At 40.4% G+C, this 26960-nt stretch overlaps 1 protein-coding gene across 1 annotated transcript; it reads left to right on the top strand.

Moving 5' to 3' along the window:
- Window positions 1-4926: 4926 nt before the first annotated feature.
- On the top strand, window positions 4927-22817 carry poc1bl (POC1 centriolar protein homolog B (Chlamydomonas), like). The gene is made up of 11 exons (XM_015014524.1): window positions 4927-5111; window positions 8363-8816; window positions 12452-12621; window positions 14667-14856; window positions 14957-15142; window positions 15328-15445; window positions 17111-17287; window positions 18964-19095; window positions 19478-19588; window positions 20924-21076; window positions 21205-22817. The coding sequence occupies exons 2-11, from the start codon at window positions 8431-8433 to the stop codon at window positions 21334-21336; spliced, it is 1755 nt and encodes a 584-aa protein (XP_014870010.1). The 5' UTR covers window positions 4927-5111; window positions 8363-8430; the 3' UTR covers window positions 21337-22817.
- The last annotated feature ends 4143 nt before the right edge of the window (window positions 22818-26960 follow it).

Here is a 26960-nt window from a genome sequence, read left to right as displayed (position 1 = left end):
GTAAACCGAACGTCTCGAATCTTATCCAAACATTTTCGTCGAGCCAAACTCAAAAGCGATAGCTCCCACTTCAGACAACCGATACACATATCATCTGATCAAAAAGAAATGTCCCCCCCCCACTATTGTAGTGTAACAAGCTTGTTTTTGTTGTTTTCCAAAGTTTAACTTGTCTGTGTAGTGAAGATGACAATGTTTTAGATAACTGGTAGGAAGCTCTTATAGAAGTGATTATCAGTTTGATGTGATTGGATCTCGGATTGTTTATGCTAAACCAGATTACCTCCTTCAACGTGTTTGCTGCATGCAAGCTGTGTGCTTTGGTGAGCTGCAAACAAGATTTCTTATTGCTTTCTGTCAACAGCAACTTCCTTGTCGACACGTTTCTGTGAGGGCAAGATTTCCGGAACACACAGACACATTATTTCCACCTGAATTGGGGAATCTGTGCAGTTTCTCCTGTCAGCTTAGGGTGGCCAGTCATGTCTAGGTAGGTTTCTTTCCATTAATAAGGTGATGCATTACCAGCAAAATGTGAGATGTTTAAGACTTGGGGATATTGCCTTAAATTGCAATGTAAGGCATTTTAACAACTTCATCCCTGGGCCTGTCTATCCTGTGTCTTGCTCTTAATGATGTTGATCATTCACCATCATTCTCTAACGAACCAACGGAAACTTCAAAGAACAGCTGGATCTGACTGGACTTATGTCACAGACGGGAGTAGCATTTGGTTCTATTGAATTTTATTTAGGGGTATCGGACAAAAAGTGGCTGTGTTCATTTGTGAATAAATGATTGAAATCCACGAGTCGTTTTCCTTCCACTTCACAATAACCCTGGGTTGGGCCTATTGAATAAAGTCCCGACATAAGACGCTGAAGGTTTTGGTGTAACAAGTGCTGACCTGACCAAAACACCTCATCAGATGCCAAACGAGGGAAGCTGGAGTGAAACAGTGAACCTGGAGCACAAGCAGACCTTCATCTGAAAACGGTTTGCACAACGCCCCTCAAAAGACAAAAGGGTCTTCTTAACACCAGGATCTGAGGGGAACGGATTAATCTTCTTAACAGTGCATCTTATCTATGATGCCCTTCTGGCCTTGAGGTTCTGTTATCCAATTTCCTTGCTTGCCTTTAACTTTCCACTCCTCGTCTCCTCCTCTGAGTGCTTCAGTCTAAACCACTCATGGATACAGACAGAAGCTAAACACACTGCAGACTACTTAAGCTGTGATATCTTAAACAGTGCTGCAGCAATTTAGTGTAATAATAATGGATATTTCCTCCACCTACTTCACGAAAAATGTGAATAAGTGACCGGCCTGTGTAATGACAATTACTCATCTCATCGCCAAGGTCACGAAGAGACCTACAAGCGTCGCCAGTGGTGGGGTCATTGTGTCGTCAGCACTGCGGCTAGCGTACAAGCTAAAAGAGAGCGAGAGCCAGAGATCCATCTCTATTACATTAAAAGGAGCCTGTCCCATCAATGTGACCCCCTCCTCCTCTCTCGCTGATTTATTGCATGAGGAGAGTAAATGAACATCAGGCACAGAGGACAGCTTAAGTTCATCCACACATCGCTTGTTTCACCATTACTCAGCACAAGTCTGCACTCAATAAACCGAGGATGAATGTCGGCGTCTAATCTTGGAAGGTTAAATCACTCGGTTAAATAAATTGGACATCTGCAACATAAAATAGGCCTGATCTGTTTTAGTTTATAATTCCATTTTCAGATGGGTAGAGGAGCAGTGGTTCAGGGCACTGACTGGTGTCTGTCTGGCAGATCGGTTTTCTGACTGTCACCAGGGGAAATATCACCATGCTTATGGCTGCCGTTTATCGACTTCTCTAATCAGCTTGACTTATTTCCATTAATGTGATAATCTATTACTCCTAAGTAATAACACTCGGACCGGCTATCTATTCACTAGATGGCGCTCTTTGCTTGAACTGTTCCATCTGGTCCCTAAGCTTTGATGGCACGAGATCAAACACAGACTGTTGCTGTTTTTTTTTTGTTTTTTTTTTTGTTTTTTTCCAGGTCAGCTCAACTTGAGATCTTTGGATTTTGTTCTAAAATCCAAAGATCTTGGATTTTAGAACAAAAAAAATCCAAGATTTTTTTGTTTTTGTTTTTTGTTTTATTAACTTGCACAATAAAATACAACAAGAAGCTTATTCACGCTGTGGTCTAGTTAAAATGTTTAAAATGTCTACAATTTTAAACTTGTAGACATTTTACAAGTCTACAAGTTAGACTTGTGGACTAGTCTACAAGTCTAACTTGTAGACTAACTACAAGTTAGTCTACAACTAACTTGTAGACTAACTACAAGTTAGTCTACAAGTTAACTTGTAGTTAAAATTGTAGACAATTTTAAAATTGTCTACATTTTAAACATTGTCTACAAATGTCTACAAAAATGTTCCAAAAAAATGACCGGTGCTGACAGTGAATAATTTTTAAACTACCCAGAGTAAGTCGGTCTGCAGTTCCCCCTCATGTGGATTGGACAACATGGTCTCACACAGAATAATTAAAACGGATTTCAATTTGGGAAGGAAGAAAAGGAGCAGGAATGAGTTGAAAGAATACAAGATATTGGCAGGGTACCAAACGACGCAGGTGTTTGCCTGCACTGACACATGGCACGCTATCTGCAAGCACGGTCCGGTCTGAGCAGGAGCTAGGGAGTATGGGAAAACAAACTCAGCCTACAATGCCAAACATATAGGGGGTGACTGTGCACCGTAATGCGTGTTATTAATTTTAGAGTGGACCAAGAAAACAAACAAATAAACAAGCAAACAAACAAAAGCAAATAACAAGCCGGTAATACAGCAAATGTCAGGGGAGAATTTGAAGAATTAGTTTGAGTTAGGTAGCTTGAAATTGAATAAAGTTACTGAATCCAACTGTATACGTTAACTCTGAAGCTGACACTTAAATTTAACCCATCACATGGACAAAAATGAGACAAACAACCACGCAAAAATGCACTCAATCATATCCTAATTTAGAGAAACCAATGAATCTAGCATGCATGTTTTTGGACTATGGGAACCCACACATGCACATGGAGAATATGTAAAATCCATGCAGAAAAATCATATATTTCCCTGCGCATAATAAATCCTAAGTCTTATTTTCACTTGGATCTGAACATGTCAGATATTTAGACTTTTTGATGACATTCTAACTTTCTGAGTCTACAGATAGATATATATAGTCTTTGACCTGAATAAAACATGCGTAGGTACTGCTTCTACCAGCAGTGCATTATGCAGCACTAATTGTAATTATGGCCTGGGAGGCCTGAGATGGTCTCAGTTGATATAGAAAACAATCGACAACCACATAGCTGCAAAACTGGCTAAACCATTTTTTTTTTCATTCAGTTGACATTCCAGTGTGTTTTTGAAATATAGATACTTTTGTTCTGTTTAAACCGGTTGCAGCATGTAGAGGGAATTTTTTTGTGTGTGTTTATCTCGATGCCATTGGAATGAGCTTAAAATTCTGTAGCTCAATAAAAATGAATAAATTCAATAATTGAATGAATACAGAACGATCTTTGAAGTTGTAATAAAAAGCAAAGGCAACAGGGACTAGGCTGTAGTTCCCCTCCAGTCAAGTTAACTTAACTAAAGCTGACACCACAGGAAGTGAGGTACAAAGAGGTTACTTTAATACTTTCTTGGAAAGACAAGATTTGGAAATGGCAGAATGGGGGATTATAAAATGCCTACAAATAGCAATACTTCATTCATGACTTTGGTTATGAATGAAATTATGAGATTTCCTTTTTTTTTCTATTTCTGAAATGCTTCCAGGAAGAGGCACAAAAAAAAGATAAAATCAAAACCATGTAGGCTAGAATACAACTCAAGAAATAAAAGTTGACCATGGTGATGATCAGTACAATGTACTCACATTAAACAAATTAAATGCAAATGTTAACAACATGGCCTGAATTATGAGACCTAAAACAACAAATATCAGCAGCTCAGTTACAACAAGAGCGCAGAAAAGTGGCAAAAAACAAAAACAGTTGTTAAAAAGTCAGACACTATTCAACAAACTGATGCAGACTCACAAAAAAATAAATGATAGGCCAGAAATATTGGCTACAGTTAAAAAAGCCCTTGGTGAATCCTGCTTGGGAACATTCCTTTCTTACAAAAGAATGAATGGCAGTTTGATAAACACTGTCACACACCTTTCATTCAACGTCCTCCAAGGAACATTGTACAAAGTTATATTACGGTAGTCTAACTGATTGCTTTTGGAAAAAGATACAGTATAAAGAATTTTTTTCTCAGATGTTCAATTAGCTTTATCTTTTCTCCTTCTCCTAAATAATCAGAGTTGCTTTGAAGCATCTTTGGATTGACTTTGAGGTTTCAGTGTCCTTCAGTTCTCAACTACACCAGTTACAGTAAACATGACGAATCTGAAATTATAAATATAAACCTATAAATATTTCCTATTTTGAAAGTACTTATTCCACTTTTAATCATTTTATTCCTTGTATATAATTCCGTAATATGTATGTGTGCAGTATGTGTACATCAGCATGTAAAGTCATATTTGTGTATGCATACACATGTACAAATTTAATGTATATGGATGTGTAGAAGTTGCTTTATGAGTTATTACACGTTGTGTTTCTCCTAAATTTGTGTTTCTTGCTTAAATTGTGCAGGGAAATGTCCAAATAAATTTACATGAAAACGTTTCGAGCCAATAATAATAATAATAATAATAATAATAATAATAATAATAATAATAATAATCCCCTGTAATCTTACGACTTAATATTTCTGGTAAAAAAAAAAAATCAATTACTGCTCAGGGTTAATGTAAATACAATTAGGCTTTTATTTTGAAAGGTCACATCGGAACCTGTGTGGACTTCGCGAGCCTTTCGCCACAGGCAGGTCAGGGAGAGCAACAGAGCCCAGTTCGGAGGAGAGGATGTGGGTATGCTGACATCTGCACGCCAGCGGTTTAACTGGAAGACGACCGCAGGCAGGCGGACAGAAAAGCGGCCTTATCGACTTCGGAGACACTCTGAGAAATGTAACCTATCCGAGAAGGTAAGCTGAGCCCGTCTTCTTTGAACAGAAACCACTTTTTACCCCCCCCCTCCCAACTCTCACCTTCATTATATTAAGTTTGCTACAAGTTTCCCTCTCAACGTCGTTAAACTTCTTCTTCTTCTTTTTTCTTTCGCTAAGTTATAAAGTTTTTATAGTGGAAGAGCGTAAGGGAAGGAGGTAAGCATTGCTGGAAATAGCCCTGAAGGATTTTTTGCAAACTCTACATTAAACGTTTCGCTTCCGCATCACTTCTGCTGATGATCTTCTTATAGATCTGCAGCGACGGTGATCGTTAACGTAGCGAACAGTCAAAGTTTGCTCCTTATCGCTTTTCTTTCTCCCTGTGACTCAGACAAATTGGGATCGTAACAGTGATTTAGTCTGACAGATCTCTGGACCTGTTGCTGAGCTGTTTGTTGAGACCGCAGCTGGACTGCTCTCTCATTCGTTTAGTCTGTCTCTTCCTCTTCTTCCACCACGTCCCCCTTGAATCCATTGCAATGCAACAGAAACGAGCAAGAAACAATAAGACCGTGATTGCACGATTTGATGGGTGCCGGGCTGACAAAACGGGACTCAAAATTAAAGAGCATTTTACCATGAATGAATGTATGTGTCACATATTTGTTTGGGTTTATTTTAATCTCTTTAAGATGAGAGTCACTTTATTCAGCAATAAAGTGACTCTCATCACTTTATTGAGATCAGGTCAGACCTGTTTGTGTCGTCAAAATATATAGTATATCTGTGATCCATTTCTCCAAAAGTCTTAAAAAAAAGAAGAAGAAAAAAAAAGGAAAAAGGTCAGCCAGGGTGTGTGTGAGAGACACATGCCTTCCTGTCAGCTGCTGCTCGTGCAACCTGTTCCACTGGTGTTTTCTTCACGGATATGACGCCCTTTATAGCTGTTTGTCCTTCTCCTCTTGACTGATGAAGGATAGACATTTCATGTCCCACACATACTGTTCATTCCAGGCTAACTAGGAAAAGCTGGTGTACGTGTGTGTGCGTGTGTGTGTGTGTGTGTGTGTGTGTGTGTGTGTGTGTTTGTGAGTGTGTGTGTGGTGGGGATTTTCTATAATGTCAGGTTGTAAAATCCAAAATCAAGGCCTTCAGTTTCTCTCATCGCAGGAAGCGAGTGGAAGCGTTAACACATGTCTATCCGGTTTTCTGACATTTTTAACAAAATCAAAAAAAAAAAAAAAAAGTGGGTCAGGATTAAAGCTGCATCCCACTGTTCTCTTACAGAAAGCTCCCCGGTGTGGCTATCAGATTCAGGGAGAGGGTGGAAGGTGTGATGGACGGCCAATAAAAGGGGGTTTTGTTTGCAGGCGTCTCCATTTTGAAACCTCAGGAGTCCAGAGTCCTCTGGCCAGAGTCCAGACTGGAGTGAAAGGGCTGCGCTGCCGCCTTAAAGGACTCAGAGAAAATTAAGCTCCATTTGTATCACGGCTCAGCCAGCGTTCACATAGCAGCCTTTTACAATTTTCATTCTAATTGGCGCTCTTAGTTTGAAACCACAACAAAGCAAACGATTCTGACTATTTAATTTGTCTCTCGTGGAAATAGGAAACTGCTGGGCTCTTCTGTGCAAAAAAGGGAAGCACTTTTGGCTTGTGCAGTGCATGCATCAGTACTACCACTAAGCCCGCCTGGCAGTGGCTAGCACAACAGTAAATGTCAGCCTGCTTTAATATTAATGCAAGCCAATTATGTGATTACTTTCAGTTCAGTGTCAACCAACTAAGTGGGCCATTTTTTTTTTTTTCTTTTTTCTCCAACCTTCTTTTACTCTTTGGTACATTAAGCTCATCCGTCAGGCGTGGACGTCTAAAATTACTCGGTGTTTTCCTTCACAAACTTGAGCTAATCCTGCTTTTAATTAGCAAAAGAAGATTTGTCCTTTTGCAAAATTTTTCGTGGTCTTTACCTTTTGGCTCCGTGGACTAGAAGAGAAACTCTACACTAGGTTCGTTTTAAAAAAAAAAAAAAATCTGAATTCAAACAGAAGCCTCGCTTGGCCCTGACACAATAAGGTCGACGGATTTGAGAGATTTAGCTGCATTTCAAAAGAAAAGAGTTGGAGAGGCTGAACCTGCAATCTTCTATCTGAGAATATTCTGGCGACCATTGCAATGTCTTAAATAAAGCTGGAAGCAAACTGCATCTCAAACAAGAAGTGCAACTTTATGTTTTTTTTTTTTGTAATTTCTGCTTTTATGTGACACAATCGTTTTCTCTTACACACTCTTAAAAATGGGAAAGACAGGAAAACATGCCAATACAGTTGGATGCCCGAATCAGTTAGAGTGTGCATGAAAATAGCTACTTTCTTGAATGCTCATACATATACAGTCCTACCTTTTGGTCAGGAGAGACTAAGGTTGAGTTTTTTGGAAACAAACATCACCCGTCCGTCCGATTTGAAACACCAAACAGGAGAAAATATGCGGGAAAACATGCCATCAGTGGATGTAGTGGATGTTCTGTGATGTTGTAAGCCTGCTTATAGATACATTTCATAAACAGAAAAAAACAAAAAAATTCTGTTGTGGTTTTCCAAATCTTTACTCAAATTCAAACAAGTAAATAATGAGTTTAGTCAAAATCTATGCATAGATCTCGTGGACAGTTTCAAATTAGGAAAACAAAACAAAAAAAAACACATGAGCTTTTTTGCAAGCGACTTCAAGCCTGTGAAGTACTTTTTTAGTAATGACGCTGACACGAATTACAATAATAACCGCTTAATCCCTGTTGGGGGAAAGCTTGAATAGGATGATTAGAAACCTTAGGTGATAGATCAAAACTGTGCTATTTTCTACCCGTTTTTGTGGAGCCTTGCTGTGAGGTCCTGTGGTTCTAGCTGCATCAATATAATGAAGTTCATCAGGCTGGCAAACACTATTTCTCATTGGGGTGTATCGCACACTCGATTTGTTCGCCGCATCGCTGTAGTCTCCACCATCATTCAGCCTCTTCCATCTGTGCAATTTCTACTTAATGAGCACTTTAGTCCTGCCCCGAGCGCGCGATTACGTTTATGATGTCGATGTTGATTACTGCTGGTTGGCTCGATTTGAGCTGTGTCCTCAAGGCGTGTGTGAAATTAGAAAGAGACCTAATCTTTCTGGGGGGAAAAAGCGTTTTGTTCTTTTATCCGTTTTTCCGCATCTGTCAAGTGTAATAAATGTGTGTAAAATATTTCCATTCAACTTTTTATTTGCTTTTTCTTTCCTTTCCGTCAGATGGTTGTGTCCTTACGGACACCCTGAAGCTCAGCCCGTCACGGTTGCCTCTGCGGTCGCTCGCCGTCATGAGGGGGCGCTGCTCCAGAAAGCTGGCCGTGTTGGCCAAGGCCGGCCTCTTGCTGTGGCTGCTGTGGCTGGGGTATCTTCTGCTGGAACGAGCCTCTTTCCCGTCGTCTTCCTCTGCAGGAGAAGATGAGGAGGAGCAAAACCTCCAGGCCAGGCAGCTGGCTTTAGAAGAGAGCGGGATAGACGGGCAGCTGGCCAGGCCCGTCTATGTTAAGCCTCCAGCAGACGCCAACGCGCCGGGGGAGTGGGGCCGGGCCACCCACCTCAACCTCAGTCCCGAAGAGAAGAAGCAGGAAGAGGAGAGCGTGGAGCGGTACGCCATTAACATTTACGTCAGCGACAAGATCTCCCTCCATCGGCACATCCAGGACCACAGAATGAATGAGTGAGTAGGTTAGAAGACCAGAATCACCTCTTAATTTGAAATGTTGCCCACTGAGTGCTGATGAGGGACAAGTAGGACTAAACACAGGCAAAGTTTACCTTTTCATCAGGTTTTATGAGAATTTAATTAAGGTGCACACTTCCTGCTAAGCCCAGTGAAGACTTGATGGAGTCAGTAACGAGGGTCGAGTTTTAATATTTTGTTTTCAAACAACCACAGCAAAAAAAAAAACAAAAAAAAAGTCTATGAAATGGACCCCAGACTAGAAAGCATAAATTATTGAGTTGTCAGTAAAGTCTGGTTTAATTCAATAATTTTCAGCGTAAAATGAAACCTTCTTTTTTTTTATTTTATTACATCTTGAGACAAGTTTGCTGTTCATTCAGGCTGTGAGTGAAGATCTAGAGAAAGCAAGACTTTGATCAGGTAACAGAAAGACTGAAGAAAGTCCAACAGAGTTGTTACCTTTTAATTGTCTGTGATTTGAAATCTTTAGATTTAATAACAATAAAACCACTACTACTACTACTAATAATACATTATATTTTGAAGCGCTGAAATTATTACTAGCAGGCTTTAAAACAACAGAGAATTAGAAATCAGTTAGGAAACTGATGCCGATGAAGTCGGACTACTGCATTTTTAAACTTTCCCAGTGTAAGTTTAATTGGCCTCGGTTCCCCAGGCCAGAGAAGACCCTTTTTGATGGCACAAGTGTTCTTTTGCCTCTGGCCGGAACCTGACCTTCACTGGAATCGGTTTTTCCATTGACAGGTTGAAACAATGCTGGCGGCTCCTGAGATGTACCACAGAGGTTTCTGAAGCCGGATTAAAGTTGCCTGAATACATTTACTCCATCCTCAGCTATTCTTAGCTCGACACCTGTGATAAAACACAGAGTGCAACACCTTTTTATTAGGAGTTTCCCCTTCCGCCTGGCTTCGCTGGCTTCTGTCACTAATGAAAGCCAGATGTAGGTGGAACGGATGGTGGAGTTTCTGTTATACTTAGATCTTACCTCCACAGATCTTTTAAACAGTGTCGGCCTCAGTGAAAAAGAAATAAACCCCCCTATTCCACTGTGATACCTGTATAAACCCCCCAACCCCCACCAAAAAAAAAAAAATGGACTGAAAAGAAACTTTTTTCTTTTCACCTCATCAGTTTGAGGAAACTATGTGGGAGGTTCACTTCACACTGTGCTTAACTTGGAGATAGTGCTGATATGAGAGATATCCCTATCAAACACAAGCAAGTAGTCCTGGGAGAAACAATCTCTCTCGAACAAAGAATGACTCATGTCCTGAGAAACTGCTGACTTGCCATTTGGCAGGTGCACTTTTATCCCTTGTCAGAGTTTTAATACATATTTGAGTACCTGATGCGGGTAGGAGAGTAGAAGAAATACGTCTGAAGAGAATTAGCACGTAAAGGTGGGTGCATAGTTTTGGCTTGTAGGAGTTCCCAAGAGACTCATGAGATTTATTTGTGGATGTGACAGAATAAACAACAACGCTCCCCTGGTCTGTGTTTAAAAAAAATCTAAACTTGTCCACAGGCTCGTTTTATGGACAATAGGTGGACTCATTTCTTACCAACACTTTGTAAAGTTATATTATTTTACAACCAAGCTGAAGCTGTTTAAATAGTTCTTGGAAATAATGAAAAAAAAAAAAAATCCCATATACATACAGTTTTTAAAGCTGCAATGAAAAATTATTCTACTGATTATTTTGTCTCAATTAATCATGTAAACAATTGGCACATTCTGCAGATTTTTTTATTTAACCAAGCCGTATTTATGCAATATTAGAAATGCATTAAAAATGCAAGCAAACAAATATTTCAATTCCGTTTTTTTAAACAAGAAAATAAACTTTTTATTTTGTCACATAGAGAAGGCGTCATTTTAGCTTGATTACTTGTAGCAAAGGATGCATCTGCAAGTAAAATAAAAATATTTCTAACATCAACAGTAACAATCAATTCATCGCAATTACTCTGTTTAATTAGTTCAGCCTTATTACATGATATAAAATGTGTGACTTTTGGACAGTTTTGGCTTAGTTGCTGCATTGAGTCTGTAGTTTTTTCACCATTTGGCCTTTAGAGTGTGTATTCTCCTTTAATGGTTAATCGATTAACAGAATCAGTTGACGATTATCTCAACAGATCCATCACAGTAAGTCCAATGAATCATTTCGGACCTACGTTATTTTGACTCAGAACATAATCCATCATGCCGAACGTCGTCCTGGAGGGACACAGAGTAGAGCCACTGCTCCTCCATATCGAGAGGAGCCAGTTGAGGCGCTTCGGGCATCTAGTTAGGATGCCTCCTGGGTGCCTTCCTGGCGAGGTGTTCAGGGCACGTCCCACTGGACCGAGACCCAGAGGAAGACCCAGCAGGACACTCTGGAGAGACTGACATTTCTCGGCCGGCCTGGGAACGCCTTGGGATTCCGTCGGAATATCTGGTCCAAGTGACCGGGGAGACGGAGGTCTGGGCTGCTCTTCTCAAGCAGCTTGTCCCCCACGACCTGATAGTGAATTAAGTAGAAGAAAATGGATGAATGAATAACTGTTCGGACTGCTGAAAGGCTTCGAAAGCCAATACTTATTAGTCTTTGCCCTGAAAGGTGCTTCATTTATAGTGTTAAGACAGAAGTTATCAGTTGTACTTGATTGATCGCATACCTATAAAGTGGTAGAGTACTAAAACTCTGACCTTTAAAAGTCACAGTGCCTCTTGTGCATGAAAAGCAGCAAATGCTGCTGTCGCAGTCCCACTTAGCATTACTTACTGCTTAGCATTTACCTTTTGAGGTGGATGTCTCTGCCAGAGCGGCACCGCACTTCGGCGTGCCGAGGCTGAAAAACAGCCCAGTCTGCTCATAAAATAACAACTTTTAATAAGAATATAAATTATTTACTGATTATATGCACAGATAGTGGAAATACGTTTGTAGGCAGAAGCTGGAGTGTTTCTTTTTTTTTTTTTTTTTTTTTTCATGCAACTGATTTCATGAGAAACAGAAAAACAAGATTAATAATTATCTCATTTTACAACTGCTGTCACCTCTTTACAACTTAAAGCAGTCTCTTGGTGTTTGCTTAATTACTTGCTACAATTTTACGTTTTAATTGGTTAGTAAGTTATCCCCTCAGCTTCTTTCAGTCTTTACGAGTCCCTTAAACTCTTGCAATCATATCACATCCATAAAACAGACAGTAAAACGTCCGTTTTCTTTCCAAATCCCCCACTTTGTTCTCATTCTCTGATCTTTCAAATTAAATCATTTCACTTTTTTTTTTCTTTACCGATTCGGTTTTATTCCCGCTCCCTCTGATCTTCTTGACTCTTTCTCATCTCTCTGTTTGCACTCATTCCCCTTCTCTCTCCCAAAGTACCGGAGCGGTATGTTGCTTACCAACATCCATATTTCTGCAACTCCTTATAGTTTTAATGACTTCCATCTGGGTTAAGACCAGACAACTTCTTCTCACGAGCAAAGACACTAAAAAGAAAAGGGGGAAATAAAATGGAGCGTGCTGATACTTTGTAAATACACTCTGAAGATGTATATATTATGGCTTATGTGAACTCTGTCCTCCTCTCCACATGCGTACCTCAGATGCCGGGCTAAGAAGTTTGACTACCGACATTTACCCACCACCTCTGTGATCATCGCCTTCTACAATGAGGCCTGGTCCACTCTGCTGAGGACAATTCACAGCGTGCTGGAGACCACGCCGGCCATCCTGTTGACGGAGATCATCCTAATCGATGACTTCAGTGACAGAGGTCTGAAACACACAACAAGCCATCGGGTTGTTATGCTGATTGAGACGCTGGAGTTCAAGGAGTAGCTCCAAGTGAAATGCTCTTGCGTACGCTGTCTTGGAGAAGTCTTCGAAACTCCTATCGTCAGATCACAACCACAAATTTTATGCATGTTATTGGGTTTCTTTGTGATAGATCTACTCGAAATACCTCGTAAATGTGGGATGGAAGGAAAAAAAAATCTGAAAAATGTAATGTGTGTTTGTATTTAACGCCGCTTCAAAAAGGCTTATGACACTTTTGCAAGTTTCTGTCAATTCCAAACGTAACTACAAGACTATCTTCTGACAGAAGTCAATAAAATTTAATGAGAATGAGCTGCAGGGCATGGCATTAAAAACATACCGTGGTGCATATTTGAACTGAGCAGCTTTTGCAGAGTTATTTATTTTACCGCAGCTCTCGGCTCCACCCTCGACTTGCCCCGTTCTCTGGGTTTCATGCTTCTGCAAATGTGTGGTTTTGTTTTGATAGCCGTCTCCTATGTCAGGTCAAATCTACGACAACAAGATGGTGTGAAATGATTCAAACTTTCAGTGTTGAGTATGCTTGACCCATGGTGGAGTTTCTGAGACATAATTGCTATTCGGTGTAAGTGTACTCTCTGGCTTTTACAGAGCTTTTAGCTTCCTCACGCAGATTTCATCAGTGAGTGGAATATCTGCTTTCAGCAGACATGCGCTAACTCTGGGAATGATCCGACTTCATGTCCGAAACTGGATATAGGAAGAGCTGGACGTCTGTCTGTCCTAATGGAATTAGTATTAGAACCCAGCTGGTCTAGTCTGTCGGAGACATTACACCATAATGATGACTTCAGGGAGCGCTGAGCCACTATGACATCGTTTCCGCCACCTCTAACCAATGTTACCAAAGCTGAGTGCTGGACATGCCACTCCGGAGTCAGAAAATTTATACTGCAGGGGGAAATTGACTCACACATTAAATACTTTTTCTTCAGTTTTCCAACCAACCAAACAGGGTGTATCCTAATTCTATTTTTGCACAGATGGGCAAGAAAAAATAAGTAACCCCAGTAAGTCTTTCGTGTTTATTTTTTAAGTCAGTATCGACGCACATGTCTCATTCCATGTGACAAGTATGTAACAAGTGGAGTTGGTGGTATTTTCAAAAATCATCTAGGATTAGTTCTTAGCTCTTGAGTCTTTTGAGCTTTTTGACATGTACAAATTGCTTTTTGGCTTAGTCTGGATGAGGTAAAACAGCTCATGGAAGCATGAATGATGAAGGATGCAATTTGAAGTTTCTTGTACTAAGGTTGACTTCTTTGCAGTATGAAATTGGAATTGATTGATTACTTCCCAGTCTTTCTAATAGTCTTTTTTTTTTTTTTTTTTTTGGACATTTAAAGCTCTTTGGAGATTTTCTGTTTTGTGTTTTCTTTGTTGTGTCACTTCTCATATTTGTAACATATTCTTGCTCAAAAAAGGCTCCTAAGCTCAAAGGAATTGAGTAGTTTTATGCTTGTAATGGCAGATAGCTGCCCGGTGTCCTGATGGGACCCACTGACTAACTTTTAAGCATTTTGGTGTGACAGTCAGGGGACCCATAGTGTCACTACAGAACTATTTTAAAATAACTGGTTGCTTAAACAATTTGTAGGTCTGTTTAAATGTCTTTTGAGACAAAAGTAAACATTTCTAAAAAGAGTCAGGTATTAAAAAAAAACATGTAAAAAAATAAAAAAAAAAAAAAAAAGATAATCAGAAGGCCAGGAAAACTGCTGCTCAAAACGTTCTACAAGAAAATGTGTCTATTTAGAAGAAAAATACAAACAAATAATGAGAACTTAAAGTATTGTTTGTGGTACTTTATGCTTTTTGAAATAGCTATGTTGGGGTTTGCAGTGTTCTTTAATGCTAGGAGACATAAGTATATCAATCATCTCAAATGAAATGCTACAGTTGAAGTCCGTGTTTAAAAAAAGTAGCATAAAAAGAAAAGACTTTAATGATAGACCTTTTTTTTTTGTTTGTTTTTAACAGGCTACCTGAAATCCCAGCTTGCTGAGTACATCAGTAATCTGCAACGCGTGCGGCTCATTCGCACAAACAAAAGGGAAGGGCTGGTACGCGCGCGCCTCATCGGCGCCACCTACGCTACGGGGGATGTCCTGACATTTCTCGATTGCCACTGCGAGTGTGTCCCCGGCTGGATCGAGCCCCTGCTGGAAAGGTAACCGATGAAGTTGAGCTGGATCTCTCTGAGAAGTTTAAAGACAAATTATTGGACTATTTCCTGAACTGAAATCGTATTTTCTTGCCATGTCATGTAGGATCGCTCAGAACGCCAGCACCATCGTCTGCCCTGTGATCGACACCATTGACTGGAACAACTTTGAGTTTTACATGCAGACAGACGAGCCGATGATTGGAGGCTTTGACTGGAGACTCACCTTTCAGTGGCACTCTGTTCCTGAAGCGGAACGCCAGAAGCGAAAGTCTCGCACTGAGCCCATCAGGTTAGATCGAGCACCGGGCCTTTCAAAAGGCTAATACTCGCATACACAATTATTTCACCACAACGGCATATGAAAAAGGCAGAGATCTGCTTTTTAAAACCTCAAGGAAGCACAAAATACTATATTTTTTTTTTTTTTTTTTTTTTTTTAATTATACACAAAAAAATATATGTGTCTCCTAACAGGTCTCCAACTATGGCAGGTGGATTATTTGCTGTGAGCAAAGCCTTTTTTGAATACCTCGGCACATATGACATGGGCATGGAGGTGTGGGGAGGAGAAAACCTGGAACTTTCTTTCAGAGTGAGTTATGTTTTCTAGATAAGTGTAAACAACCATTGCTATTTGAGAGTGAGGACCATCTTTTTGATGAATACAGCTGAAACCAGATGGAGCTTTTTGTTTCCTGTCTGATGCTAATTCAGACTTAACTTTTCCTATTTTCAGTCAGTTATGTGTACCTAAAGCATTTCCATTTTCCAAATGCCAGGCTAATGAGACAAAGCTGCACGATTGTCTTCAAACGCATAAATGCACGACAGGAATGCTGTGGCTTTAAACAATTTGGAAAATATCGATCCAGTGTCTCGAGGCATCAGTTTAAAGTTTTTGGTTGAGTGTAAATGGGTCTTTAAATCTCAAATTGACACTAGGGATACAACCAATTTAGTTACAAATTGATATAAATACAACAATTTAATGCTTTGGAGTTGCAAGCACAAATCCTTTTTTTTTGGGCAGAGCTTAAAAAAAAGAAGAGTTGTTCAAGCAAGGTAGTCTAAAAACCTACTTCAGTTCCATCTGTTCCATCTGGAAGAATGAATCAAAAGTCCAGCAAACTGTTGTAAAAATCAATTAAAAGATAATTCTTGCAAATACTAAATGAATTCATGTAAACAACAAATGAAACTGAAAACTCCTTCTTTGCATTTTGGTAATCTTAAGTGACCTAAAAAAAGAAGAAAACTTTATTCTGATTGAATTTCGAACCGTGCGAATGCATTGGCCGTGTCTCGTTTCACACAGTCCATCTAAACTCCCGGTTTCAATTGTAAGTCCATGATTCATCAGTATGAACACTAACAGTCGCTGCTGCGTCGGTGTTAGAAAGATTCATGTTAGTATTGGATCACAGTGAGGTCTGGCCTCTGAAAGTTAATGGCATTATAATTTCGCCTTGCTCTTGAAATATGTGAGTCAGCCCGAAAAGTAAAGATTTCAGGCCGCTTGCGAAATTGTGGCGGTATCCTCCCTCGCTGTGAAGATGAATGAGTGAGGTGATATGTATGTGAAGAAGAAAATGCCGCCCTCTGGGACTTGTTGCTATGCATATTTGATGTGTTTTGAATTGGTTTTTTGACTCTATTCTGGAGTGTTAAAGAACAACAAAGCACAGTGAAAAAAAGCCTGCCGTTTTTGTCCATTTGGTTATAAACAAACAATAATGATGCTGTTGAGAAGTTCTTTTCATTTTGAGTCTTTTTTTTTTCTTGTTTTGTTTTTTTGATACTTCTGTGATACATTCAAATAGCACACATCAATCCTGTAAACCATGTTGCTAAAACTCCAAAGCAGGGGGCGATTTTCCGACGAATTGATGATAGAGAGCATTTTAACACATTTGTTCAGAAGAATTTATCACTACAAGATCAAGGAAATGGTAGAAGATCTCACTGTGTTCCAATGCAAATCAGGGATTGCTTTTTTTTTTGTATCTCAGGATTTTGAGCTGGAAAGCAGCCGATTCGGCTTCTGGTTACGGGAGGATCTGGAGGCATATCTGATAAAAGGAAAAAAAAAACTAAAAATTTACAATATTTATAATTTTAAAAACATTATCAAAAACAAAGTGCTTGTGAATAAAATAAAAAATAGACAAAGATAATAAAACATTTTTAAATGATAATTTTAGAACGAACAGAGAGCTATTTTTCCGACTACATTGTCTTTCTTTTCTGGCACCCACAGGTGTGGCAGTGCGGCGGCAGTCTGGAGATCCATCCCTGCTCCCACGTTGGCCACGTGTTCCCTAAAAAGGCCCCATACGCTCGACCCAACTTCCTCCAGAATACCGTGCGGGCCGCGGAGGTCTGGATGGGCTCCTACAAACAGCACTTCTACAACAGGAACCCTCCAGCCAGAAAGGTCTGACTCTCAAATTCAAAATATTTCTAATATATTTCCTTGTAATATTTAACCTTTAGCTAATATTTGTTCAGCTGTCGCTGGATAGAAGGCTGCAAGTGATCCTCGGTCTACTTTGCAGCAGCATGTTAATGTTCTTACGCTTGACGTCAGATTTTGATGTTTAATTTGATATAATTCACTGGCCAGCATGTGATCTCACCCCGTCTGCCTCACCTGGTCAGGCCTGGGTATCTGCATGGGCGTGCGCAGGTGTGTGTGTGTGTGTGCGCGTGTGTGTGTGCGTGCGTGTGTGTGTGTGTGTGCGGTGGCTCTCAGGTCTCAGAGTTGGGTGACATGAAAAATTCATGAATCTCAGTTACACCTTTCTGAAAAAAACATATATTATTAATGTTGGGGATCTTTGATCAAACAATAAATTACCTGGTCAGGGGGAGATTGAACACAGCAGTGCTAGACTTGATCTCCTGCTGTTTGTAAAAGGAGCTCCAAACATGCCATTGGTTCTGATTGGTGTGGTAATAATAGCTATATAACTTTCATTGGGTACAATTATTCCATCAGTCAAGTAACAACTTTGCAAGATTTTCCACATGCATTCGTGGTTCCCTTTGACTATTCTAGTGAATATGAGAGATGTTAACACGCAGAGTTCTACAAAATATAAAAATGAATAAAAAGCACTTAACTAATTTAAAAAAAAATAAAAAATTACAGGAACCTGTGGTAAAGTTGCGTTTTTTTTTTTTTTTTTTCTTTGTATCTGAACCTTTGGGAAAACAGAAGGTTACTGACTACAATGTAAAAATTCATAGAAAGTTTTAAATTTCTATGATCTTGTGTTTTTTTTTTAAATCAAACAAATATACTCAAATTAAACAGGGTTTTTCTAATTGCGACAATATGCTGTGAAGTATACATTTAAAGGGTTTTCTGCATATCTCTACTGTGAAGGCTGTTGTGCATTAATCACTGTTTTCCTTCCAGCGAATTTCACTTTTTAGTCTTGTCTTCAAATATTAGACAAAGCAGCTACATCTGCCTTGTGCTTCTGCAACACGTTGATTTCCCATTCCACCCCCTCAGGTAAAGCAAAGGATTAGCGTGTGTGGGGGTTATAATTGCTTTAGGTGGAGCCCGACGGCTTCATGCACAGTTTATCCCGAGTACCTGAAACGATTGCAGTTGTAGAATCGCCCGGCTCAGCCGTCATATCCAGGATGTTAATATTTGCTTTCTGGATCTCCGTGTTTGTTTTTTGTCTTTTTCTTTTAAATAATAAACAGTAGGAAAGGTAAACGCAGTGGCTCTCAAAAGTGGACACACCACTGGTAAATCTCAAAGGTTTAACTTGATAAACTTTTTTTCAGATCCGGTACGACTTATAGTTTGCATTATCGTTCAGTCAGTATCGCTTGACCTTTCCAGAGTTTTTATTTTCCTCTCGTGAATACTTGCTTTTGTTTAATTAGGTGTGAATTTGGACAGGACTTTGATGCTGAGTGAGGAAATACCTTCTGATGTTGAATTTCCTAGTGGGTAGCTGCTGAATATTTTGAGTCAAAACCTGCTGGTGTTCGGAACATGTCAATAGTTAATTTGGGTCGATGAAAGCACTGAGTTGCGTCAAAACAAAAGATAAAAGTACACACAGCAAATACCACCGATCCCTACAGGAGAACTACGGAGACATCTCGCAGCGGGAGCAGCTGAGGGACAAGCTGAAATGCAAAAGCTTCGAATGGTATTTGAAGAACATCTACCCAGATCTACACGTCCCTGAGGACCGGGAAGGCTGGCACGGGGCTGTGAGTCTCTGATAATCATCTGTTTTATTCCAGGATATGTTTTATCATGTTTGAGCAGAAGCTTTGTATCATTTTATTTACACTGTTTTTTTTTTTGTTTTTGTTTTTTTTTACACAAGATCTAGTGGTAAGAGATACGAAGGGATTAAGACAAACTGTTTTTGAAGGTAGTTGATTGGATAGGTGTCCTGATTGGAAAACAAGGAAACAACAGGAAGAAGAAACCTGTTTTTTTTTTTTTGTTTTTTTTTTTGTTTTTTGCTCTGTGTTTGGCCTGTCTGTATGACCTCCCTGTAGAGAGTCAATCACAGGAGTCAATCTACAGTGTCGCCTTCTTATTGTTACTGAAAATTGTTTTTGTTTTTGTTTTTTTTCTGTTCAGGTACGCAGCTCGGGGTTACAATCAGAGTGTCTTGATTACAACGCTCCAGATCACAGTCCCACTGGAGCCCAGCTTTCTCTGTTTGGCTGCCACGGCCAGGGAGGCAACCAGGTAATGATTAGTTTAACCCTTCTCTGTCGCTCTCTGTCGCGAAGCGGAGCATCAGTGTTTTCTGCTCAGACTCCGCCCTCAAAGTCCACCGTGCTGTCAATTCACAGAAAGTTTTTAATCTGAATCCTGCCAACCAGCAAATTATTTGTCTATCATGTTTATTTAATGCTTGAATCAGACCAAAAAAAAAAAAAAATGTATCTTCCACCTGCTTGAAATCTTGGATTGTCCTCAGTCACAAATAAGACATGCGGCGCTGAAAATCAATGTCTGAATAGCTCTCCGTTGTGAAATAATAACATGAGAAGCCTCCAGCACCCACCTCCTGTTCTCCCATGCCTGGCCCACGTAAGAACCACGTTCCATTTAAAAGATACATGAGCCTCGCAGGTAAAGCGAGCGGCACCGCCTGGACAAACAAGTCAGAAACCAAAACCAGAGGCGCCACAAGTGAGCCTTTTAATTGGAAACGAGCGTCGCAGGCCTCGACGCACCTGAAAGATGGATGAGATGTGAAGAGGAGGATGGGGAAGTATGAAGATTGATTACCTGACCCTCTGTTTAAAGGGTAGCCCAGGGAGCGTGGCGTCTTTTGTTCCGCCAGGCCAGTTTGTTGAAATGACACCCGAGGGGAAGAGTTGGGGTTTGTCTTCATGTCCGTTTGATTGAGAGGGCCAAGCCCTTCTCACGGCTGATGAGCTCACCTGTCACAAAGACACACACACACACACGCGCACACACACACACACACACACACACGCCATACGTAAAGCCTGCCGCAATAAGCAATTAAGCAGTTACTCGATTACTCACACAAAAATGAAAAGTAGCTCAACAATTTCCATTCTGAGGATAAGTACTTTTTGAAGGACAATTTTGCTTCGAGAGATGTCCATAATTCCATTTTTTTTTTATGGTTTCAGTTGTGAGTGGTTTTCATTTACATTTTCTTTATTATTTTTGGCTGTTGTGTTTTGATTTGGATAATTAAAATGTCGTCCAGTTAAGCGTTAAGTGTTACAAATTTAAAACGTCGTTCAGATTTCGAACATCAGCGTTTGTGAACATCAATTTTAGAATCTTTTCTCAGGTTCTTAGTTGGATTTAGGTCATAACAGGCTTAACCTACATTTAGCTCTAGTTTCATCCTCACTTGAACTCTGGTCCGCTTTGTCGTCCCTGCTGAAGAAAATCGTCCTCACGGCATGACGCCGCCGCCACCATGTTTCACCGGGTCGACAGTTTGTTCAAAAGCTCACGTGGTGAGAATGCTTTAGCTATTGTAAAATAGTTACATAGCGTGTCTTTTTTTTTTTCCTTTTTTTTTCACCACAGTACTTTGAATACACTTCTCAGAAGGAGATCCGTTTCAACTCGGTGACGGAGCTGTGTGCCGAGGTACTCGAGGGACAAACCTCCATCGGAATGAGACACTGTCCTCGGGACGGGGAAGCAAAGCCTCCCAGCATCATATGGGATTTCAAACAGGTGAGGGGTTGTTCTTCGAGCAGATAACTGCTGTCTCTCCAACCGATTTCTGCACACACTGCATACGAGGCGATGCTTTCATCCTTACCTGGTCCTGCCCTCGCCCCTTTTCTCTTTGTTCCCTTCAGGACGGGACCATCTACCACCCTCACTCAGACATGTGCGTGACGGCTTACCGCACGACAGAGGGGCGCACGGACGCACAGATGAGGCGGTGCAACCCGGCCGACAGGAACCAGCAGTGGAAGTATGAGTGGTAGAAAGAGGAATTGAGACTCTACCAGGAAAACTCAAGTGACCTTCTGTGACCTTTGTGCAGTTACTGCACTGGCGCGCTTTTCCGTTACCCACGATTTCCTCGCTCTCCGCGTTTGCGTCGGATCGAACTGGGAATGGCAAACAGAAAGGTCTCGAAAATGTCACTTTAAGCCACTGATTTGCTGTGCTGATTGCTTGAATGAGTGCAGAGTTGCTGAGAATTTCAATTTTATTCGAACCCTTTAAAAAGAACAACAACAAAAAAAAAACCAGACTGTTTTATTCAAGTGCCTGTGCAACAATAATGGAGGACATTACAAACCTGGGATTTCTTGCTACGGAGTTGACTGTTCTGCACAAGAATCAAGAAGATTAATACAATTAATTCTTGAATTAGCTGCAAGATCAAACTGCACTGCAATGTATATTTTATGTGGAATTTACTTCTCATGACTTCCTGGTCAATTCTTTTGCTTTGTGTGTACGCAGTCGTCAGATGATGTAAAATGTAAGGATGTTGGCTGCTAAACGAAGAGCTCGGAATGTAAGGTCACCCGCATTTTGCACCGCGCCGGTGATTTCCTGACATGCCCCGTCATGTGAGAGGAAAAGGGAGAACGAAGGAGGGAGCGTGCTATTGTCATACTACACTTGCTGCTCAACTCTGTCTCCCGCTCGTGGTGCCAGTTTTACAGCGGAGTTCTGCCTGAACAAGACTTGAAGAATTCATTAAGTTCTGGAACTGAGGAACGTTTCGCCCCAGAGAGCTTAGCGATTTGACGGGAATGTTGTTATCTATTCTTACCTGCTGTGTTCGTCTGAGAATGCCCTTTCGACTCACCTGTCGCTCCGCCTGAGGAAAACCTGTCATCCTAAAATACTCCTTTGTGTGTGTGCCAAAATGCAAAGTACCAGCTTGTGTGGAATTTATTTTGGGGCATTTTTTTTGTTTTTTTTTGTGTGGAAAATAATAAACTGTATTATGTTTTCTAAAAACAAAAAAAACAAAACAAAACAAAAAAGCCTTAAAGGGGAACACCTGTATGTGCCTTGTTTTCTGAAACTCCTGTGTTTGAACTGTACTTGAAAGTCCATCCAGAAGACTCTAACCTGACAAAATGTTTTGGGTTTTGTTGGGATTTGATCCAGATACAGTCCACCTGCTGTTGAGACTGCAAGCTAGTATCCGTTTTTTTTTTTTTTTTTTTTGACCCAATGTTTTAGCCTAACTGCCTTTGTGAGTATCGGATATTCACTCGGTACCGTTGGAAACATTTGCGACGGCTTCTGTGTTGGGTTTGTCTTTGTAAATAACTCTCGGTTTAAGGGACCAAAGGGGGCAGTGCTAATGTAAAGCTCTGAAACTACTGAAAATGTAAAAGGTTAATTGCATCACTTTAAATGGATCGGATGGATTAAAGGGAAAAGGGATGGACGTGATTCAGTTTACTGGGGTTAATAAATAAAAATCTAACCACGGATACCATTTGTATTTTGCCTTTCCCGTCTCTTCTGTACACTGTGCACACACCACGCATAGTAAAAAAAAAAAACTAATATGTGTGCAGTTCTTTTCAGTGAAGAAAAACACATCTTCCCAAAAACCACTTGGATGGTTTGCATCCATGTGCAAAAAAAAACAAAAAAAACATCCACGTGCAAAAAAGAGAGAAAAGCATAAAATGTGCTGATTTCTGTTGCTCTCACATACATCACATGGATGTCACCATTCATAGCTGTTTACCACCACCTACTGACAGCAGAGCATATAACACTCGCTGCAGATAGCAGGCTTTAAAAAAAAAAAAAAAAAAGAATCAGTGGAGATTTTGCTTACAAGTCTGTATTTGCTTGATTCCCAAGCTGACTCTCACTGATTTGCATGTTTCACAAGTTTTTCCACTTCAGTAAACCTGACTTAAACGAGGTCTCCTCTTAAAGCTTCTGCTGACCTTGATGACTTTTCCGAGGAGGCAGAAGTGTTTGTAAAGTCAGACATCCATCCATTTTCAACCCCCGCTTAATGTTTGTAGGTTCGCTGGGGCCACTGCTTATCGGCGGTGGTCAAATGACGAGAGGAAAGGTGTGCGTAATAGACAGGTCAGCATTTCATCTCGGAAACACTCGGGATATAAGCAAGGATGCACATGCCCTTCCCTGTGCCCAAGGAGGAAAAATTAGAGACTTAACCAAACATGTTTCATTGGAATAAGGCAAAAGACAAAAAAAAAAAATGGAGTTAACCCATACATGCACAAGAGAAAAATGGAAACGCCACACAGAAAGCCTGCGGATAAATTTGGACACCAGGATGTTTTAAAATGTGAAGCAATGGTGCTAACTACTACGCCACCTTGCAGTCCTGAAGGAAAACGTCTGAAAAACACATGAAGGACAATATATTTTTAATGTTTAGACAATTTACCAAGGTGAAAATACAACTTCCTTTTAGTGTTTTATTTGGGTACATTGTTACTCATAAAAAGTTTGAGCATTTTATGCTAATCAGACAATGAAATGAAAGAGAATTCCCATGAGACACCAGAGTTTCTTTGAAGGTTTTTCAACTGGGCGGAGACCCAGGACCCATACAAGAATGCATAAGCCCCCTCTCTTCTTAATTAGGGAAATGTGTTCAGTTGCTATTTGACACGAATAACAAATCAGTCAATCATACGGTAGAGACTCAGGGTATTTCAGCAACTAGATGCAGTGAAGATAACTTCCTAAACAAGCATCAGAATAAGGAAGAAGTTGAATTTCAGTCGCTTTGAATATGCTGTAGTTGGTGGCTCCAGTCTGAGTATTTAAAAAAAAATGCTGAAATTCTGAGAGTTTCACACACAGCCACCGTTATGGCAAAAGATATTTAGAGTGACTAAATATCCAGTTGGCAGCAGGGTGGATGGAAATGCTTTGTTAAGGGGCATTTTCAAAGAGGAACACGGGCAGACAAGGTTTGAGACGATAACAAGCCAACATTAGCTTAAAAGACCATCTGTTACGAGCAAGTTGTACAGAATGTCATCTCTGAACGCACCACACTGGGCGCCATTTCTGTCAGCTAAGATAAGGAAAAATGTTGGCAGTTCCAGCGATTCTTGATATGACATTCAGTTGGTAGGGTCAGAACAGTAACTCCTGCAGAGCATCTTGCCTTTTACCGCTGGTTCTGCTGCTGCTGGGGGTGAAATAATGACTTTGCGGTTATTTGTACGCATTGGGCCCCATAGCACTTCATTCAAATGCCACAGCCTACCTAAGTAATGTTGCTTAACATATCAATTGCTTTGTGGCCACAGCGTATGCATCTTCTGATGGCTACTTCAAACTAAATCAGCCTTACTTCTGTGTGCACATGGTTGGTTGAGATGTGCGCCTCTGTGTTGCCCACAGTAACAGTGGCAACACTGCGCAGATTAAGCAGTTGAACTGTAGTAATGAAATAAAACATATCACCAAGCATCATTACGGGTTTTATTGATGCAAAAGAGTCTCTTAAAGTTGAACTTGTATTTCTAGTCTGTGGTGAAAATAAACAGGCCGTGGCGGCAAGCTTGTGTGAAGGACGGCAGGGCGAGTCAGAAAAAGAAGGAACTACTTCCTCCCTACAAACATCCAGGCGTAACTGTCTCATCGGATGCACAGTAACAAATGGCCTATTGATAAAGGGAGGATATAAAAGTTGTGAATTTGTGTATCAACAGAGCTCAGGTGTGCAGAGGCAACTCCCACAGCATACACAGCGCACACACACACACACACACACACACCCCCACCCCCACACACACACACACACACACACACACACACACACACACAGACCCTGATGGGGTAGGCTGCGCAAGCAAACAAGATTAAAACCATGCAGGGGAAGAAATATAGAGGCAATAAAATAAATAAAAAATCCAGTGGGAAACTTGTTGAAAATATGAAGCAACGTTTTGAGATATTTCTGTGAGGAAGACATGAGTCAGATAAAAAAAACAACAACAAAAAAAAACAAAAAAATTACATCTTGGTTTGTCTTAGAGACAGCAGTGCAATAAAAACAGACATGATCACACAGCTGAAGTCACTGAATGAGCTCAGAAGCACATGATGCAGTGTTTACAACAACACCACGCTCACAGCCTTTGAGGAAAAACATTTACATCTTAGTAGCTTCGTCAGTCTTTTACAGATGGCTGCATTCGTTATTTGCAGGGAAAGTTTTTGAATACAATGTATAATGTAATTGATTTTGTTGTAGGCTCTAGTTTCTGGATTCTCTGCCTCCCAGATGCTGCCACCTCCAAGTTCCAAAATGGGGGGGTGGCACGGACGTTGTGCGGTGCTTGATTTCCTCAAACAAATAGCATATGTGATTATATAGGGCAAAAAGTTCGGTTTTGCAGTTCTATTAATAAGGCTAAGGCCTGCAGTATAGGTGAAAATGAAGACGTAGAAATATTCCTTTCCATAACACAACCAACAATTTGCAAACTGACACAAACAACCGTGCACTGTGACGTCACACTTTACACACCCATACTTATGTAGCTGTCCAGATGATGTATTCCAGCCGTCTAAACCACAAACACAAAATGATGACTGCGTCTGAAGGGCTCTTCTTCTTTTACCCGTGTTCGTCTACCCATTAAAGTCTTACGTTATTGACATTTAAACAGACAGAAGGTGAGGGATATTCTTGAACACCACAGGGCCTGCAAGGGAGAACAACATAACGAGAGGAGATGAGTCAATCGGGCCGTACTGCACATGATTCACATTTCTTAAAGCTCTCGGTTGCTTAATAACAGCCTGGTGGTTCGTTTGGATCATTCCCTGCATTCCCACTTTTAGAGACGTTAGTCATCTGGGAGCTTAGCTCGAACACTTCTCTTCACATTTGTTTGGCATTCCATCCTATGTGTCTAAAATCTAATATGCGAAGGACATGCTTGATCAAAAATAAAAAAAATTAAAATCATCTGAGGGAAGAACCATCCCACGGTCTATGAAACGTGTCAAAAAGGCATTGTCGAATTTGTAGACAGTGTTGGTTAATTTACTCATTTAATAATTTCCAGTCCTAATAAAAAATGGATGAAAACTTTTTCTTGGCTATAAAACAGAAACCTGAGAGGATTTAGCTCAGCTAAAGTCACCGGGGCTTTATTTTTCCATCACTACACCTCTGTGTTTGCACCAAATATCTCTTCCATGGAAAATTTGATCCATCCTCCTGTCCTAAATGAAAATGCTCTCATCCATCCACATTAACATTGTGCTTCTTTACAGACGCGACAAGCCCGGTCTACCGTGATACATCACTACACTACTGCGGCTGACTTGTTGCCTTCCTGCTTCTCTTTGTATGATTTTTTTTTTTTTTTTTTTACAACATGGTTGCTGGATCAAACAGCACGACACTCAAATTACCTTCTGGCCCTGAACGTTCACCTTAATTATTTACCATTTTAATTTACTCAAACATACATTTTGTGTCAAATTTCAGCTTTGGTGTCAAGAGTTTTCATAGCGGTTCCGTCTGAGTGACAACGTGGATGACAAATGGTACAATAAATCCTTCATAGTGAATGTACTGGAGGCTGGAGACGGGTTTTCCCAGGGTCACTGACGG

Source organism: Poecilia latipinna, unplaced genomic scaffold (genome assembly GCF_001443285.1).
Source record: "Poecilia latipinna isolate Pla-1442-1.1 unplaced genomic scaffold, P_latipinna-1.0 Scaffold1823, whole genome shotgun sequence".
Taxonomy (NCBI): domain Eukaryota; kingdom Metazoa; phylum Chordata; class Actinopteri; order Cyprinodontiformes; family Poeciliidae; genus Poecilia; species Poecilia latipinna.
Note: the sequence above shows the minus strand (reverse complement) of the source record. Positions and strands in the feature narration are given on the sequence as shown.

What these genes read in the sequence shown, in the direction of transcription:
- poc1bl (XM_015014524.1), top strand. Translation starts at nt 8,431, where the DNA reads ATGAGGGGGCGCTGCTCCAGAAAGCTGGCCGTGTTGGCCAAGGCCGGC. An exon ending in ACCTGGAACTTTCTTTCAGA is followed by an intron (nt 15,446 to 17,110) that starts GTGAGTTATGTT and finishes TGGCACCCACAG; the next exon opens with GTGTGGCAGTGCGGCGGCAG. An exon ending in GGGAAGGCTGGCACGGGGCT is followed by an intron (nt 19,096 to 19,477) that starts GTGAGTCTCTGA and finishes TTTTCTGTTCAG; the next exon opens with GTACGCAGCTCGGGGTTACA.